The sequence below is a fragment of the Chiroxiphia lanceolata genome, chromosome 1, assembly GCF_009829145.1.
Source record: "Chiroxiphia lanceolata isolate bChiLan1 chromosome 1, bChiLan1.pri, whole genome shotgun sequence".
Lineage (NCBI taxonomy): Eukaryota > Metazoa > Chordata > Aves > Passeriformes > Pipridae > Chiroxiphia > Chiroxiphia lanceolata.
This window is the reverse complement of record NC_045637.1, coordinates 149,341,943-149,359,204: the sequence shown is the minus strand read 5'-3', so window position 1 is coordinate 149,359,204 and position 17,262 is coordinate 149,341,943. Positions and strand designations below refer to the sequence as shown.

The window sequence follows — 17,262 nt, the reverse complement described above, 5'->3', positions numbered from 1 at the left end:
TTTTTAGCCTCAACCCATGCTGAGGTCTTGCTGGGAACACCTCTGGTGTCACAATTCAATAGATAAAGCAGAAGTTGGGGTCAGCTGTCCCTGCTGTGTCCCATCCCAGCTCCTTGCCCACCTCGCTGGCAGCAGAGCCGCCCCAGGGCTGGGTGAGCTCTGCTCAGCAGAGACAAAACATCCCTGATGGCAACACTGTCCTCATCCCAAATCCAGAGCTGGGAAGGCACCACACCAGCTGCAACGAAGAAAATTAACTTCATCCCAGCACAGGCAGAATCTTCATCTTTTGTAGATTTTCCGGGTAAAACATGACTGCAGGGAATGGTGTCTGGAAGGTGCTCAGGACATGGCACCACAGTGTGAAATTTAGGGTGGAGGTTGCACTGGAGAAGGGGGAAAGCAAATGTCTCTTGCTGGTGGAAGCAGACACAAATCCTGGAAGAAGCAGAAAACAGACACCTCAAATGACAACAGGAGGATGTACTTTATAGATGTAAAATATTTTTATTCGTAAATGCTGATCTTCTAAATCTGTTTCCACAAATTCCAAAACCCATAACACTCTGTATACTTCAAAAAATTCTTTTTTTTTGTGTTGTTTTTGTATTTTTTTTGCCAACATTAGATACTATTATACAGAACAGAAAAAACTGTAGGACAAATACTGGTAGGATGTTGGAATATTGTACAAGAGAAGAAAAATATTGAAGAAACAATTTAATACAGCTATTTATCAAGAGAAAAATATATACAATTGATTTATTCTGTAAGATAAAAATACATCATGCCATATACATTACAAGTTCAGAACTGTATTACTGAATATACCAACAGTGTACAGTCCACTTTAATTGTGCACACAAAAAAAAAAAACTTCATTTTTTTTTTTTTATATTTAGCCTGTGAAGTGTCAGTACCAGAATTTTAAGTACAAAATAAAAAGCTAACCTGGTTCAAAATGCTGATTAAATTTCTACAAGCAAACACAAAACAGTGTTTATTTTTTTTAAAGAAATGTAAACAAAAACAATCCATACAAACACATCTTTAAATTACATTTTCCAAAACCCTATTGCCAGAGTCCTGCAGCTGCAAGCACATTACACCTAATTTTTTTCCTTGTTTTCCTTTTAAGAAGGCTATCACGTCAGACTGAAGCTCCAACTGATTCTATGCTGTTTACATGATTTAATGTAGGCTGAACAGTCACCTAATCTTTACTACTTTTTGCTGAAGAAAAAAAAACCCATGTCCAGCCTCTATTTTGGGTGGTTTTTAGCAGTTATTCACAGTTATCACAAATTGTAAGCACAAAGAAACCTGACTTAAGAAATAGGGATGCAACAATATAATACAAATAAAATTAATCTAAATTACCCAAACATCTACAAAAGTCAGAGTTGTAATATACACGCCCTTACCAGGCTTAAGGTTTACTTAAAAAAATTCTCGTAAGACCACAGTTGAGACTGCTTTAAACATACAAAACCCTCTCTCTTTAAATTGAGATTTTGGTTATTGTGTACTGGGAATCGCATGTCTGTGAGTACATGAGATCATATTGTAACATCCCTATCGACGTTTGAGAATAAGCACCCGAACTGCTGCAGAGTCTGGTAGCATTTGGTCAATAACTATTTTTATACTGTATTTTTTTTTTCTCAAAATATTTACACTTTTATACAAAGTAACAGAGTTTGTTAGTTCTGCAGGTAACAGCAGCAGCTTGGCTTTCTTCTAACTTTCTTTTTAAAAATAGCTTCATTCACTTATTCAATAATAAATACAAAAAGGTTCTCTTATTTTACAGAAATCAAAAACTACAATAAACTGACTCATGGAATCAAGTATTTAAATGTATTTTAGTGCAAGTTATTTTTTCCCTTAGCTCTATCCCTAAGGAAGTCGTTTCAGTACATTCCTTGTTCAGTGGTGTCTACTTTTATTTAAAATTTTTCTTTAATTAGAGGGCCTGCCCCTTTATCAAATAAGGCTGTGGCCAGCACTTTGGACTTCTCCCTTTCGCTGGTGATTTCAGTCTTACATTCATAGTGGCCACCTGCCCTCCCGCAGGTCAGCCAGCGGTTCTTTGCCCAAGTTAAAACAGTTTCTCCTTAGTGAGCTCAAAAACAAAAGTGCTGGACCATTCTGTTAACTCAGTTTAACCTCCACGTGTCTGGAAAGTCAGCTTCAGATTTTGCCGGCTTGCTTCTGGTGCTTGTTGGTTTGTGTGGGTTATTTTTCCTTTTTTTTTTTTTTTTTTTTCCTTTTTTCTTTTTAAATACTTGTGTAGAAATCTGTACTTCCAGAAGTGATTTTTTTTTTTTCTTTCCCCCTTCAAAAAGGCAACAATTTTCCGTCGACAAAATCAAAATGTGAATCACTTCTTCCTAGGGACAAGCAACCCTCAAAGACAGCAAGGAATGCATTCTAGTTCATCCACTTTCGGCAGTTTACAGCTCCACAGTGACATGGAATCTTGTGCTGGTCATCTTCAAAGTCAAACTTATAATCATAGCAAAGCTGGAAGGAGACGAAGGAGAATGGTTATGGAACAACCAGAACTGGCCACAGCTTTCCCTGTGGCTACAGGTTCAACAGCAGAACACACCAGAGGTTGTGCTGTTAGGGACTGGCGTGGTTTTAAAGGAAAGAAGGGAAATGTCACCTCCCCCCAGCACAAACGGGTTGTGCCATGGGCCAGAAATCATGGAAGTATCTAGAAATGGATGGGCCCGGCAAGAGGTGGGTAAGGTCCAAACCTGCCCTTACCTCCTCCCCCTTCTGGATTCTTCTGCTGGAGCTAATGATGATTTTGTGTCCTCTCTCAAAAGTGACCACCTCAGCCACGCAGTTGGGCGCACACGAATGGTTGATGTACCTGTGGGAAAAGAGCAGGACAAAGGTCACCTCCCAGGAAAATGCATCCCTTGAGGCAAATGTAAACCAAACCTCAGCATGGCCTTAGCTCCACGGGCTCAGCGCCTTTCCACATACAATTATATTACTTTGTAACTTGTGCCTTTACCTAGAAAATGTCAAAAAAAAAATAAAAATCAAGCGTCAAAAAAAATCAAGTATGAAAAAAAATTCCATTCCCTCTTCATAGCTGCCATGAAACATACTGAAAGAGGGGCAGAGCTAATGGAAAAGAAGACATTATTTTGGTGGAACAGTCCGTAGACTGAATGTATCAGCTCAGAGAATAAAAACCTCAAAGTCAGTGCCTCACAAACGGCCCCAGGTCAGGGAACAGGGGTGATGGCCCAGAAGGAGGTCAGGAAATGTGGATGATGCCCCAGGAGGAGGTCAGAGATCTCTCCAGGACACCCACCTTGCAGGGCCTCCCGTCAGGGTGGCATCGATGACGTGGTCGTTGTCAATGCGGAACATGTACACACCACGATTCTGGAAAACACAATTGGGACGAGGGCTCTTGTTAAGGTTTTACTTCATTGTCAATGAGGAAGCAACAATGTGGGTCAGCTCCAAGTGCCCTCCTGCATTCTGGATCAGGCATTGCCCACTGGCTCACGAGGGAAGGCACGAGTCACACACTGCTGTGTCCTCACGGGTTTGCGGGGGATGATGGGTCATAAAAATAAACCTCTGGCCAATTCATTTTTCCCTCACAGCTTCCATAGTGCTTTTAATCCGTGCTTCCAGTGCTGCACAGATAGGCCCTGTTACAATGCCACTCAATTACACAAAGGAAGTTGCTTTAAATTTAAAGAACTTCTCATTAAAGACTGAGGTCCTCTGCCAGAGCCCCTCCTTCCTAGCTGGCCAGGGTGCTGTGAGATTTATTAAACACACTCATAAGAACCACTGTGGATTCCTCTGGTTATACCTTTTGCCTATTGCATTTATAGCACAGCAGAAAACAAATCAGGAGACCTGAATTCATGAAGTAGAACAGGGGACCTGAAGTCATCAAGCAGAAAAACAGTGCATGTTTTGTTGTACCAATGTTTAGATGGGGAAAGGGAAAGAGAGAATGAACAAACACCCCCTGCACCTGAGATTCATAGAGCTTCTCCTTCCTGTTTGCCACCTCATTCCGGATAATCGTTCCGATATATTCAATGACCATAGTGTGCTTTTCAATGTCTCGAGCAGCATATAAGCCCAGGCCCTGTGAAAAATACAATGAGATTTAGAGTTGTGTAATAAATCTGCATTGACACTCTGTTCCTCACCGTGCCCCAAACTGCTCCTGCAGAAAATAATGTGGAAAGGAAACTACTTGGAGAGAGGGAAGCAGCACTGATGTATAGCTGATGCCTTAACAGAACCCAGCTTCACAGAGAACTTTTAGATGCAAGAAAACGTACTTGGCTGCTGTCTTGGTGAGAAAGCTGCTCTTACCCCTCTGACACCTGACTGTGTAAAGGCTATAAATTCACTGAAAAACAAAGTGGGCCTTGCTAGGCTGGAGAAAGCTGATAGGAATCCAGCAGCAACGTTTAAGTCCAACTTGAAATAAACAACAACTGTGTCCGTACACGGCGAGATCAGTGACAAAGCTTTTGCAAAACAGTCTGTGGAGCAAACCAACAGCGTTACATAAAGCAGTGGGTTTCTTACTATCACTAATGCCAACAAGTATCGAGCTCTCCACGCTGGTCTTGTACCCCTTCGCTCAGCTTGGCCTGAGCATCTCATGCTTCCACTGTGCATTTCTATTTTTAGTAAAAGTTTTACTATGGTTTTGAGAATTTGCTAAAAAATCCCACCCCAAAACTTAAAAAACCCCTTTTTTTCTAGATGACTGTAACAAATGAATTTTTAAGATATTTACAATAATCAGAAAGAAATCTCACTTAACGTAAATGTATGGAAGGGATTTGCCACATAAAAATCACCCATTCTGGGACAAGACTTGGCGGAATTTTGCAATAGGTTTAGTTTCAACTTTTGATCTAAATTTACATAAATATTTATATAGAAAATAAAGTAGTTAGAAAATATAGATGTAAAATAGATATAAATACAAGTACATGTAATTTTTTCAGTATCCGTTTTCCAGAGTGGGACTGACCTGAATCCGAGAGCGAGCCAGGTACACGTTGGACTTCCACTCGGTTTTCATCTTGCGGTACTGAGAGGACTTGGAATGGACGAACTGTTTGCTGTAAGGCGCGTTCAGCTCCCCCGTGACTGTGCTCTGAAAGGACTTCGATGTGCTGGTGCTATTCAAGGTGTGAGGCCTGTAGGGATTGGGCATGTAACAGGAAAGAATACAAGAAAAACTGAAGATTTCTCTGAAGAACAGCCACAGGACCCATTAAAAACCCCTCCAGACATACAGACACTTAAAGCCAGCTAGCGGAGACACAAAGCGGTTCCTCTGACCGGGGCATGCACATACACAGCCAAGGACGACAGGGTTTGTAAGCAGCAGACGAAAGCACAAATAACCCTAAAGCAGCCTATAAACCCTGGGCTGTACTATGTGAAATTAAAACAAAATACCTTAACACAAACCTCTTGACATGGGTACTCATTTTAGGCTCGGCACGGGCGCAGCCCGTGGGGTTGATGGCAAGAGGAAGTTCCATTAAGGGGTTTCGGCCATAGCGGAAAGTGTAGTTCTCGCAGGCCTCAACCCCTGGCAGCTGCAAAGAAACAGACAAAAAGAAAAAAAAAAAATCCAAGTAATTAGGCGTTCATTGCGTGTAACAAAATATTTACTTTTCCACACCTCTTCCTGTTCCCCTTCTCACATGTCTATCCAACAATCAGGGTGATCCAGCCAGAACTGGGGTGGTGGAGACTCACCGATTCGGCAATCCTGGCCACTGCAGAGACTGTCAAACCAAAGAGGTCTTCACCCTTCAGATAGCCGGGAAACAGCTGGAGCATTTCAGATTCTTTTCTAACAGAAGCAACGGGCTCCAAGATTTTATCCCACACACCTACACAACCATCAGGAAAGAATTACAGTGATCAAAACAATAAAAGACTATTGCGCTGGTTTTAAATCGACTGCCTGAGGGTATGGGAACCTGAACCCAGGACTGAGAATGCTTTTGGTCCTTGCCTACACAGCCAGGCCAGGGTCTAAAAAGTGAAGTGGAGAATGATTTGGTGAGTTGTTAATTTTTGGGATCTAACAAATCCCAAACAAACACACCACTGACTCTGCACCCTTGATTCTCAGGAATGAAGCTTTTAGTGTTCTCAGCATGGAAACTTTCAGACTTCTGACAACAAGAACATGGACACGTCTTCTTGAGAAATCCTGCAAAAGTAGAATTTTCTGAAAATACATGATATATTCTATATTCTATTTCCACTGATGGACTGTAGCCAGCACTCATATGTGGACAATTCCCTGGCACTGGTCTGACTGGACAGAGCAAGGCTGAGTTTATCAGCAACTGCAGCACAAAGAAGTCAAGACCTGGACTGTTACAATCCCCACACACATCCACAAGCTGTTTTCCAAGACCTGTCCATGCACTTATGGTCCAATGTATTCTTCACCCTGCCAGAGATGTTTATGCACCCTGAGAACAACGTGGACACTCAAATGTCTTCTTAAAGCTCCCTAACTTGAGCCCAGCTGATTTGAAGATAACTGAGCAATGGTACTGTGTTTAAACAAAGTCACTTTTCACGAGAGGAAACCTGTGCTGACATTCCTACGGCTTTAATTAATTTTTCAATACTCAATCTTGTGTCTCCTCTTGTGGACTTGGAACAAGTCTTCTTATCTGCAGCCTACACAATTTCTTCAAAGGTGTCCTCAGTCTTCATAGCATGATATTAAAATTGGGCCCTGGAAGCTCACTTATAAGCATTGGGTTAGAACAGTCATTTGAAACAGGTATCGTTCCACAGGTACCAGTACAACAAGCAGCAAACCACAAAAGTCATGATCTTAGTTCACAAAATTTACCTTTAGGTGTTGTGTCAGTAAGGACCAGATCGTCGTGGCCCTGCTCCACCACCTTGATGACAAACAAGGGGAGCCCATCCTTCTCCTCGATGGAGCAGAGATAGCGGCAGCGCCTGTTTGCGTATCTCATGCTCCAGTACAGCCGGCTGGCCTCGTATCCCACGGGGAAGAGGGCTTTGGAGGAGTGGAAGGCCTGCATCTGCTGTGGCAGCAGCTGCCCCACAGCGTGGAAAATCAGGCTCCCCACACGGAAGGTGTGGTCGCGCTCCCCGCGCTGGACGATGCTGGCGATCTGCCGCACCTCGTCGCGCTGCACGTACACCCTCCTGAAGACTGCGAAGTAACTAAGCTCTTGCTCATGAGTTCCCTTTGGTTTGTGCATGGGGCAAAGCATGGTCTTGTCTTTAAAAAACATGCATTGTGCTTTGATGGCACAGGTAAAGTGATAAATGTTGGTGCACCTTAACCTGTGACAACCGCTGGTGGCACCCATTTTGTGACAGAACATGCATTTCATCTGCAAGCCTCTTCGCAGTGCTAGTTCCACGTTTATTAAGGCACCAGCTTGTGTCTCATAGACTTCTGTAGACCAAAGAGCACAGTTCAAGTGGACCCAAAGGTCTAAATCCAGGTTAAGAAGCCTTGCTGGTCCATCAGTTAATCCATCACCTTCCTCGTGACAGAAGCAACATTTCCTGTAGTCTTTAGGCACAGGGTCTGGTTTAAGGGTTGTGCCCAGTTTTTTAAGAAATTCATCTATTTCTTCTTCACAAGGAGGTTTGAATGATCCTTTAGGAATCACAATCTGAATGCTCCACTTTTTCCATTTCATTCCTTTCCATTTCTTACTGGGAGGCCGGCAGTCCTCCAGACTGCTGTGTATTGCTTTTAACCTGGGTTTTAGTTTCACCGTTACCTTCAGCTCATCCGGTTTTGCCTCTACCTTGGCTGCTTCAAAGGCGGGGGGGAACATGATGGGGGGTGATGATGGTGGAGAAATCTTTTCCTGCAGCTGAGGCAGACAGTGGACGTCCAAAGTGGAGATGTTGTTGCTGTACTGATGGAATGCTTTCGGCGGCCTCTCCTTCATCGGCGACTGCGGCAGAGAGGGGACCGATTCCTGGTAATCAACAGAAAACTCTTTAAGAAAAAAACCCCAAACTTGTCAACCATTAAATGTATCCTGAAAACATGGTCAGGTCAGTATGGGAGAGGCTTCTCAAAATGCCTAAAATCAAGATGCAGCAAAAGAGAGAGAGATGGAAATTATCCAGACCTGCGTTACCACAGCCAGGATACAGAGCACAAAAGTTCTCCCAGTCCAACTCGAACATGGTGCCCTTTAATACACAAGAGGAGGCACAAATAACCCCTTGTCCAAGTTTTGAATGCAAAACCTCTCAATTGCCCTCAGCAAGCTGACTGGTAGATTTAGTTCTTAGGAATTCTTAGAAAGTTTTGTTACAACACAAAATAACCTTAAAATATGGGTCACAGAATTAACTTAAAGCGTAAGAATCTTGTATTTGGTAGAAGGGGAAGATTTAGAATTAATGCCACATATTTTTCCTGGAAACAAGTAAAGAGGAAATTCCTGCAGGGCTCTAGATTAAATACACCTCAAGGACTTAACTACTCAGTCACAGTAAACAAGAATTATACCTGCAGAGATTTGTTAAAAAAAAAACAAAGAGAGAAAACAAGAACAACAAAGGAAGTTTAGATTATGAAGTGCTTAATGTGGTTTGTGTGATTAAACTTGAAAGAGTAAATTAAATTCTCAAGAGGCTGAACATGACATTTAATTAACTTAATTATGTACATGCTGATGCACTTGTACAGAAATGTTACTCTGTTTAAATTCAACTGAAAATGAGCTACAAGGGACACTAAAAGGATGTGGATACACACACAGTTATCTTCTTCTCCAGGGCTGTATTTTTTTATTTAATTTCTTCTGAAAAAATAAGTAGGATAAGAACCTCTATTTCCTCATCACTGTCAGCTAACAGGCTCTTTACTGGTGTTTAGGTAATCAATGCTTTCAAATGGCAGCTCTGCCCAAACAAAGTCACGGAACAGGATTGTATTTTCCCAGTGACGTTGAACAAATAAAAGTCTTTTTGTGAACTTGCCATTCAGTTCTTATTTGCACAGTTGTAAATTTTTTTTATTTTTTTTTTTTTTTACTGCATAAGTCAAATCCAAATGCAGGATACGGCCCTTAAAAATGTGTCTGTGGTTGTGTACAATGCTCAGAGAACTTGAATGACTCATTTTTTGAGGCTTCATCTTCAAAGCCTGGGAGGGCAGCCAAACGTGGCTGCTGTTCCGCCACGCATCTGTCAGACACGAAGTTCTGCAAATATGAATTTTACTTCACGCTGCTGGTTCAGAATCTGAACGTTTGAATATAGAGCAATTAATTTATAAACCTCTCAGAAGAAGTGCAAACTCCCCCCTCACCCCCTTTCTGTTCTCCAACAAATAGCTGCAATAATTTTGGCTCACTTGGGCCTTCCAGTGTTTGATACTTACTTTGTTCTCTGAGTTTTTTGCTTGCACAGCTGCTGAATAAAGAACAAAGCAGTTGTTGCTACAGAATACAATGTCCTTCATTTTATCAGAGCCTTCTTGGGAATCCTGGGAATCAAACACAGACGATTATCAGAAGTGCACTTTAATACCATTCTTCACATAATAAGTGTAATGAAACAAGTTTCCAATCTGGAAACTCTTTATTTGTAGAACATTTGTGAAATAATGAGCGATACTGTGATATAAATACTTGATTATTTGACAGATCTAATACTACCACCACCTACATCCTTGTTCTTCAGCATTTCCTGCCACTCACAGAAGTTTAACAATCAAAATAAAACATTCTATACCATGCACCCATCTGCTCCATAGGCACTCTTGTAAAGCAAAATCCATTTTCTTTTATCTTTGGATGGCAAAAGAACATCTCATTTCAGCCTAATCAAAGCCAGATCTCACTATTTTATCTACTGATCCATCTGCAAAACCTTACTGGGAATTCAGTGCATTCCTGGCTACATGAGCCCTTTAGTTTTGTAAGTTCTGACTATGCCTTTGTGGTGTAGTTACATCCATGTCACTGAAAAAGCAACGGCACTTTTTGAAGAAATGACAGTTCCCAATGTAAATACAAGAGATTGAGACCAAAATCTGATTTCTTCCCAAAAAGAATGCAAGCATTCCTGCTCTTACAGTTCCTCCTGACATGGCAACATGGTGCCATGCCCTACAAATTTGAATTAAGGTCCCTGAAGTGGTCAGGGAAGGAGGTTTGTAGCAGAACTTTGGAAACTGCCATAGATGGGAACTATTTTATGAAATGTACTGAAATTCATTTTATACAAGTAGCAACTTCAACATTTTTTATCTGTACTACAAATGTGCTTGAACGTCCCATCCTGAATTAGGACACACACGGAAGGGGGACTACAAAGGGAGCTGGAACTGCTCTTGGTGGGCACAAACAGCAGTGGACTTTGTGCCATCCTGTTACATGCAAGGAGCCCCAGCTGAGTGCAGTGACTGAGCCGTGCACTTCAGGTACTGACCTGTTTGAGGAAAGGCAGGTCCTTGAAGGATTTCCGCACCCCACTGCCCAGAACCACGACCTTGCAGTGAGAGCACCATCGAGGCCTCAGCGCTGAGCCCTCTGCCATACTCTGGCTGTGATCCTTATAGCCAGCCAGACCTAGGGAACAGATCACCTGTCAGAGGCTGTATCAGATTAAACCCAATTTATGAGAGGTCACAGTGGTCTTCAGTGGTCTGGAGGAGTAGCATCCTCCTGGATAGGGTACGGAATGCAGGCTTTAAACCTCATCCTGATGGAGAAATTGTATAAACCAGACCTAAAACTAACTGTGCAAACAACAAGGCAAAAATACTTTCTCGTATAAGAAATAAGTAATTAAACTGACATACGAATACAGGCTGAAACAACTGTGTCAAGCTTTCCAGCATGGGAACAATCTTTCTGATTGATGGATTTAAAACCAGAGTGGACAAAAAAATCTAATAATGTTGGGAACTGTGGAAGAAATGCCTCACCAATAGTGATGTGGACAACGTAATGGAAGTCAGAGATAGATCAGAACTAAGTTATGAGTAACACCAGGAGCAGGTCCACATGATCAGGTAAGAACAGAAAAGTACTACTTAGAACAAGAATCAATTATTTAACTCTAGAGCATGAATTTATGAGGCTGAAATGCATTAATACCGACTCAGTTAAAATTTGGGTACTGAACACCTGGAAGTCAAAGCCCACTCACCATTGCTGTTTGCAGGGAATGGCACATTGGGCTGCTTCAGCCCATAAGACCCCACGATCCTGGTAGGTCCCATGGATCCTGCCTGAGGACCCTGGAGGAGCAAGTGCTGCCTGTACTCCATAGATGGGTTCACTCTGTGACTGTTGGAGGCTGCCATGGAGGATGGGACATCTGGAGCATTACTAACCTCGTAGCTGTTGGGAATTCTGACGTGGAGCAGGTTGGAGAATGCTGCTACAACACTGCTAATGTTCTAAAAATAATAAAAAAAAATACCCTTGTTTTCATCAGACAGGCAGTTCAGATAGCAGAAATAGAAATTACTGGAATAAATTATCAGAAGATTGCAACAGCTGCTTTTATTATGCTAAAACCCCTTCAGAGTCACTATATATAAAATATATTAACTGCTGTTGTACTTCATATATATGTAATACAATCTTATTTCTTTTACCTCAGCAGCTGTGGGATGTAAAGTAATTGCTACAGATATAAGGCCAGATTTAGGACCATTCTGGGATGGTCCAAGCTGGGAGGCAAAGAAGCCAGAACCAGGTAACGCTCCTGAACCAGGCTCTGATTTTATATAATTCCTTTTGGCTTCTGAACCTGAAATTAAAACAGAAAACAGCAGGTTAATCCTACACACACAGGAACACAAAAAAAAAATCCTAGTTGTAGCTTTTCACTGCTGCAGTCTCACCTTTTCCAGTGCTGCTGGGTAGGATGGGAATGATGGGAGATGGTACAGGTTCTGGGTTCTCCTCCTTTACAACCGACAAATCTGGATACCGACTGATTTCCATTCCCACCACACTTTCGGGAGAGGAAGAAGGAACAAAGCTGTCAGGAGTGTCCCTGTCCTCACAGTGATCTTGAACCCTGGAACAAAACCCAAAAAAAAGCTGCTTTGGAAACAGACTAAAACTTTCAATAAGTCAAAGTTATAAATCATGACAGGGAGCTAAAATGAACTTCCTTCTTCCTACTAGTCATCGCACACAAGTAGGTGGTTTGCCATCACTTCTGGGTATCTCATATTCCATTGCACAGAGTGGTTTCTTGGGCAAGATCCATAAAGAAAAACAGAGGCAGTAACAGAGCCAAACCCTCTGTTCCCCACGGCTCTGTGTAAAAAACTAGAATTTAATATTTCAACTTTCTGGTTCAAGTGTATTCACCCGCCCACACTCCCTTGTCCACGCACAGGCTTCAGCGTCTCAAAGACATCCAGATTTTGGTTAGGCAAGCGAAAAGGAGGCAAAAGGGAAGAAGACCATTGTAGGGAGACTCACATTCCAGCCAGTTCTCACATAGGAAACGGAGTGGAACTGGGGAGTTTCAGGCTGGCACAGTCCTGCTGCTGGTACAGCAGTCACCTGCCATGGTGCTACAGTACCACAGTGCTCCAGGAAAAATATTGTATTGTGTTCTTCCACTTTTAAGTGAGCACAGTAAGGAATTCCTAACAATTTAACAGAATCTAGAGTCTAGCAATGGCATAAATCCCCTATTTTACTATGCTGCTCTCTACACATGGAATATTAAGAGTTAAAATGATCCCATTCCGTTCTCTGCTCTATGAGGTTGGGCACAACAGATTTAATTTCTTTACTCCTAGCAAAAGATCACAGAATCTGCTCCAAATACCATTTTGAAGATGTTGAGGAAAACCTACCTTAACTCCTCCTGATTGTTGTGAGGTGGTGTTGGAAGGGAAGCAGGAACATCCACAGTTTTTGGGCCCTGAGCCATTGCTCTTGCTAATAAATCATCTTGTGGTCTGAAAGGCAACTGGAACTGCTTTGGCCCCAGAGCTTTGGTAACTAAAACCAGAAAGGCAGAGCACAATAAGACATCTGGATAGTGACAGACATCCCGCTGGGTATGGGTGGGGTCCTGATGGTGACACCACTCTCAGCCACTGGGAGTTCAAAAAATTTTGACCATGATTAATGTCCATCTTTATAAAAACCTGCAGATTTTGAGCAAACAGGGTTCTTGAGTCTGCCTTCTGCCAGTATGAGAGGATGCTTCTTTTACTTAAAAAACCCCACAAAATTAGAAAACAAAAATCAATAATTTTGTAACAACAAAAGAAAAGTGGTGTGAAAAAGGGACTTTAATCACTGAAGAGTCCTTACAAAGAGGCAGTATAACATTTTATTTAATAGAAAGCAATTTTAACTGACCAAATTATAAGCATCAGAAAATACATACTGACTGCATACACTTCGGGTAGACTGCTTTGAGCTCACTCAACTGACTGGTTAGTCATATGTACTGGACACAAAAAATCTGATTTTAAGGTTTTCTTCTTCATTTCTTAATGAAGTGCTTCTAGCTCTCAACGTGTTTTTGAAAGGGGACAAGGAAAAGGCACTGACATCTGACACTCTACCAGCGTAAAATGTTGCTCGATAATAATGATTACAACCTTAAAAAGTCTGGGCATACTGCTTTTATAAAGGACTATTGCAACTGAAAATCATCCTAGGAGATAACCTAGAGAAGAGGAGACTGAGGAGAGACCTCAGCTTCAAAACAAGGGGTAGCAGAGGGGCAGGTATTGCTCTGGTGACCAAGGGACCAGAGGGAATGGCCTGAAGTTGTCTCAGGGGAGGTTTAGGTTGGATACCAGGAAAAGGTTCTCCACCCAGAGGGTGGATGGGCACTGGAAGAGGCTCCCCAGGGAACTGGTCATGGTACCAAGTCTGACAGAGCTCAAGAAGCATTTGGACAATGCTCTCAGGCACATGGTGGGATTGTTGGGGTGTCCTGTGCAGGGTTGGGAGTTGGACTCCATGATCCTTGTGGGTCCTTTCCAACTCAGGATATTCTGTGATGTATTTTGCAGTTTGCTACAAATTGGACTCACTTTTTACAGAATCAACAAGAACAAGCCTTACCATCGTGGCCTCCCAACACACCAGCCTTGCCAGCAAGTTCCTCCGTGGTTGCAAAGCCATTGACCAACTTCTGGCAGGCCACGGGCGGCGGGGTGGGAGGGAGGGAGGCTGGGGGGGTCGGAGGATTGCTCAGGTTGTTCTGCTGCATGAGATTAATTAAAGAACCATTAATCAGCCATGGGACACAGGGTGAAAACTTGCCTGGTTCCTACTAGACAATGTAACCCACTTAGAGAGTTTTACACCCAGATGTAGCACTGATAGGCAGCGATGGCTAATTCTCAAGCATGTGACAAAATACATAAAGGTATCTACTATAAAAGACACAACACTTTGCTTTTCTTACATCAATGATACCAGAGAAGTAGTTTACATGAGTAAACACTAACAAACACATTACCAAAAGAAGATCTGGCTAAATTATTTACAGAAATGCACCAAGAACAGTCTGGGAACAACAAGTTCCCACAGTTTCAGTAAAGGTCTCACCTTCAGACTGAGAGAGCTATTCCACAGCAACTCTCCATCACCATAAACAAGTCAGCTTACCCAATTTTCACTAAAAGAGAAGCTACCTCACGTTTAGCACATGATGAGCTGTCACTAAAGCAGTTACCATGGAGAAGCAGATACTGTGCAAGTTCACACTCCAGGCTACTTCTCACCAGTTTACTTAACTTGCCCATATTTTAAATGAAAATTAAATGAGAACTTCAGTATTTGTTCATACTGCAGTCATGCCTACAAAGCTAATACTTATTACTCACTTTTGACCACAGCAACTATTTCTGTTAAGTCACATTCTCAACTTACACACCATATAAGTCTGGAGTAAACACCACTGGTTTTAATAAGTTAATAAGTTTTTATATTAAGGTATTCAAGCAGTAAATTTGATTCTGTTCACTATCTTGCTGCTCTTCCAATTTTGCCACTCTGATCTCAAAGACTGAATTTTAAATGCTATGGGTTATTAACTCATCAACAAACTCATCATCATCTATTTTGTTCAGAGTTCTCAGGTTCTTAGTTAGGGCTTAGTGGACAAATGAGAAAAACTCTATTTCCCATTTAATTCACATTAAGAAATGCTTTAATGCTTTCAATGACTTTGCAAAGTACTGAGAATTCAGCCTTTTCTGCTCCATAAAACTGTAATTACAATTTTCACTATTTAGCACCCATTTGTTAAAGGAGTATTTGTATTTTTTAATCAGTTTGCAACACAGTTTCCAGAACTGATTTTCACTTTCAGAGAGTCAAACAATGGTTTCACCACTGCACTATCTAGTCTAGCAAGAGAAAACTATTTTTTTTCTAGTTGCATAAAAGGCAGGAACTCTGATGAGCAGTAATAACGTCATGAACTTCTCTTCCCATAGAGAGCAAACAATGGAAATCCAGATTAAAATTGTACCTTGTAAATGAGTTGGGAGTAGTAATCTGAAGCCCCATCAAGAGTAGCACTGCCAAAACTTCCTACAAGTCGATTTCCACCATTTAGCTGGCCACTGCCATAGGGAAGAAAGTGTGCAAAGCTCACTCCAATTATTGGTTCCACCAAAGGCAGAAGAGAAAGTTGCTGTATTAAAAGAAAAAAAAGTTAGAGATTAATTTAAGTATAATACAGAAAGCACTGCAAACCTCCAAACATCAGTAGAGTAGTTTCTAATTTAAAAAAAAAAAAAAGGAATTTATCCACTGTCAGAAAACTGTCAAACACAGGTCTCTCTGTTAAGAGAATGTGGTCCCCTGTCCATCAGAGCTGCAGCTCTGGCTCCCTGACAGTTCATCCAGAGGCTGCCAGAGCTGACAGGAACTCCATGGCTTTGAGACTACTTGCCATGGCAGTAATCTTCTAAACAGAAACAAACCCATAACTTTAAACTTCCTAGTTTTGTAGAATTTCCCATTTTCTCCACCCTGTACTCAAAATTCAACTTAACGCTCAACTTCATTTCCATCAGGAGAAATCCACTCTTTCACATATCCTCTTGATGCCTTACCCAGCACCTGCACACCTACCTGTTTCAGCTGGATGAAGGTATCAGCATTGGGGTAAACAGCTTGCTTTTCTTCTTCCTCTTTTTTCCTTTTCTTGGACCGAGGAGCTGCCTTCTCCCCTGTCCTCTGAGCTCTCTTATTTCTCTGCTTCTTGGTTTCAGGTCCTACATCTGTTCTCTGAAGTTGGCTGTTGCTACACCCAAATGCACCTTGCATCTGGGTTCCTGCAGTTTGCTGGTATAAAAAATGAAAGTGAAGCAGAATTTTTGACATTTTAATATACAGTTCATTTCAATTTACTGCACGAGTCTAAAAGCACAGGCACAGTGTAATAAATCTCATTGATAACAGACTGTATTTTACTGGCAATGGTAACTGCTAGACTGTCTCTGCAGACAGAATTATGACTTATCATTAACACCACTGACATCTGAAAACATCATTAAAAACTCATAGACCAGAAATATTCTCTTTTGAATACACCCTAAAATAAAGATACATGTCCATGAAACCTTAGAGATGTTCGTGAGGGCCTAATGAAAGGCAAATTTGGTGACAGAAAAAAAGGCATGTAAGTTAATATAATACAAAAATATTTTGAGGTTAGAGAAAAAAAAAAAGTGTTGTGAAACATTTCTGGATTGTACCACTTGCTTAAATACTTCCAGTATGAATCTGCAAAGCCTTTCTTCACATTAAAGCACAGCTGGGTAAAAGGAATTAGAATGGGACTCAGTAACACAACAGACAGTGGCAAGTCAAAAGAAAGTCCATTTTTGTTCAATACATTATCATTTTAAAGAGCTCTACATGACCCCTACCACAAATATTCTCACTAATACCCCTGTCACATGTTTTACCTGCTGCTCACAATTACCTTTACTTCTATCACTATTTACTGATTTTTCAATGCGTTTAAATTTTGTTTCACGGACATATTAGAGTTTAGGCAGTCAAAACCCAAAACTGAGTAGAGACTAAAGATTACACTATAATGACCAACAAATCTAAGTGTAAAGTGTATCCTACCCCCATAGAAAACACTGTTCTTTAGGTCCCGTTTTAAGGGCATTATAAATTAATAAATCATATAATGCTTCCTTCCATAGAAGTAAAAGTAATTACAGAA

General features: G+C 41.4%; 1 protein-coding gene across 10 annotated transcripts in view; it reads right to left on the bottom strand.

Moving 5' to 3' along the window:
- Positions 1-491: 491 nt before the first annotated feature.
- KMT2C (lysine methyltransferase 2C) overlaps positions 492-17,262 on the bottom strand; it is a 194,339-nt gene continuing 177,568 nt past the window's right edge. For 7 of the 10 annotated variants that reach the window (XM_032692865.1, XM_032692871.1, XM_032692872.1 and 4 more), the window contains 17 exons: positions 16,155-16,367; positions 15,547-15,711; positions 14,130-14,271; positions 12,899-13,046; positions 11,924-12,102; positions 11,675-11,829; positions 11,221-11,473; positions 10,498-10,637; positions 9,446-9,550; positions 6,908-8,027; positions 5,785-5,921; positions 5,479-5,621; positions 5,045-5,213; positions 4,022-4,138; positions 3,338-3,411; positions 2,776-2,884; positions 492-2,526 (listed from right to left, as the gene is read on the bottom strand). In XM_032692865.1, coding sequence (XP_032548756.1) covers positions 2,434-2,526; positions 2,776-2,884; positions 3,338-3,411; positions 4,022-4,138; positions 5,045-5,213; positions 5,479-5,621; positions 5,785-5,921; positions 6,908-8,027; positions 9,446-9,550; positions 10,498-10,637; positions 11,221-11,473; positions 11,675-11,829; positions 11,924-12,102; positions 12,899-13,046; positions 14,130-14,271; positions 15,547-15,711; positions 16,155-16,367 — 3,462 coding nt within the window. In that variant the 3' untranslated portion in view covers positions 492-2,433. The remainder of the gene's footprint in view (positions 2,527-2,775; positions 2,885-3,337; positions 3,412-4,021; positions 4,139-5,044; positions 5,214-5,478; positions 5,622-5,784; positions 5,922-6,907; positions 8,028-9,445; positions 9,551-10,497; positions 10,638-11,220; positions 11,474-11,674; positions 11,830-11,923; positions 12,103-12,898; positions 13,047-14,129; positions 14,272-15,546; positions 15,712-16,154; positions 16,368-17,262) is intronic. The other 3 variants (XM_032692870.1, XM_032692911.1, XM_032692922.1) reach the window with 1 other exon arrangement.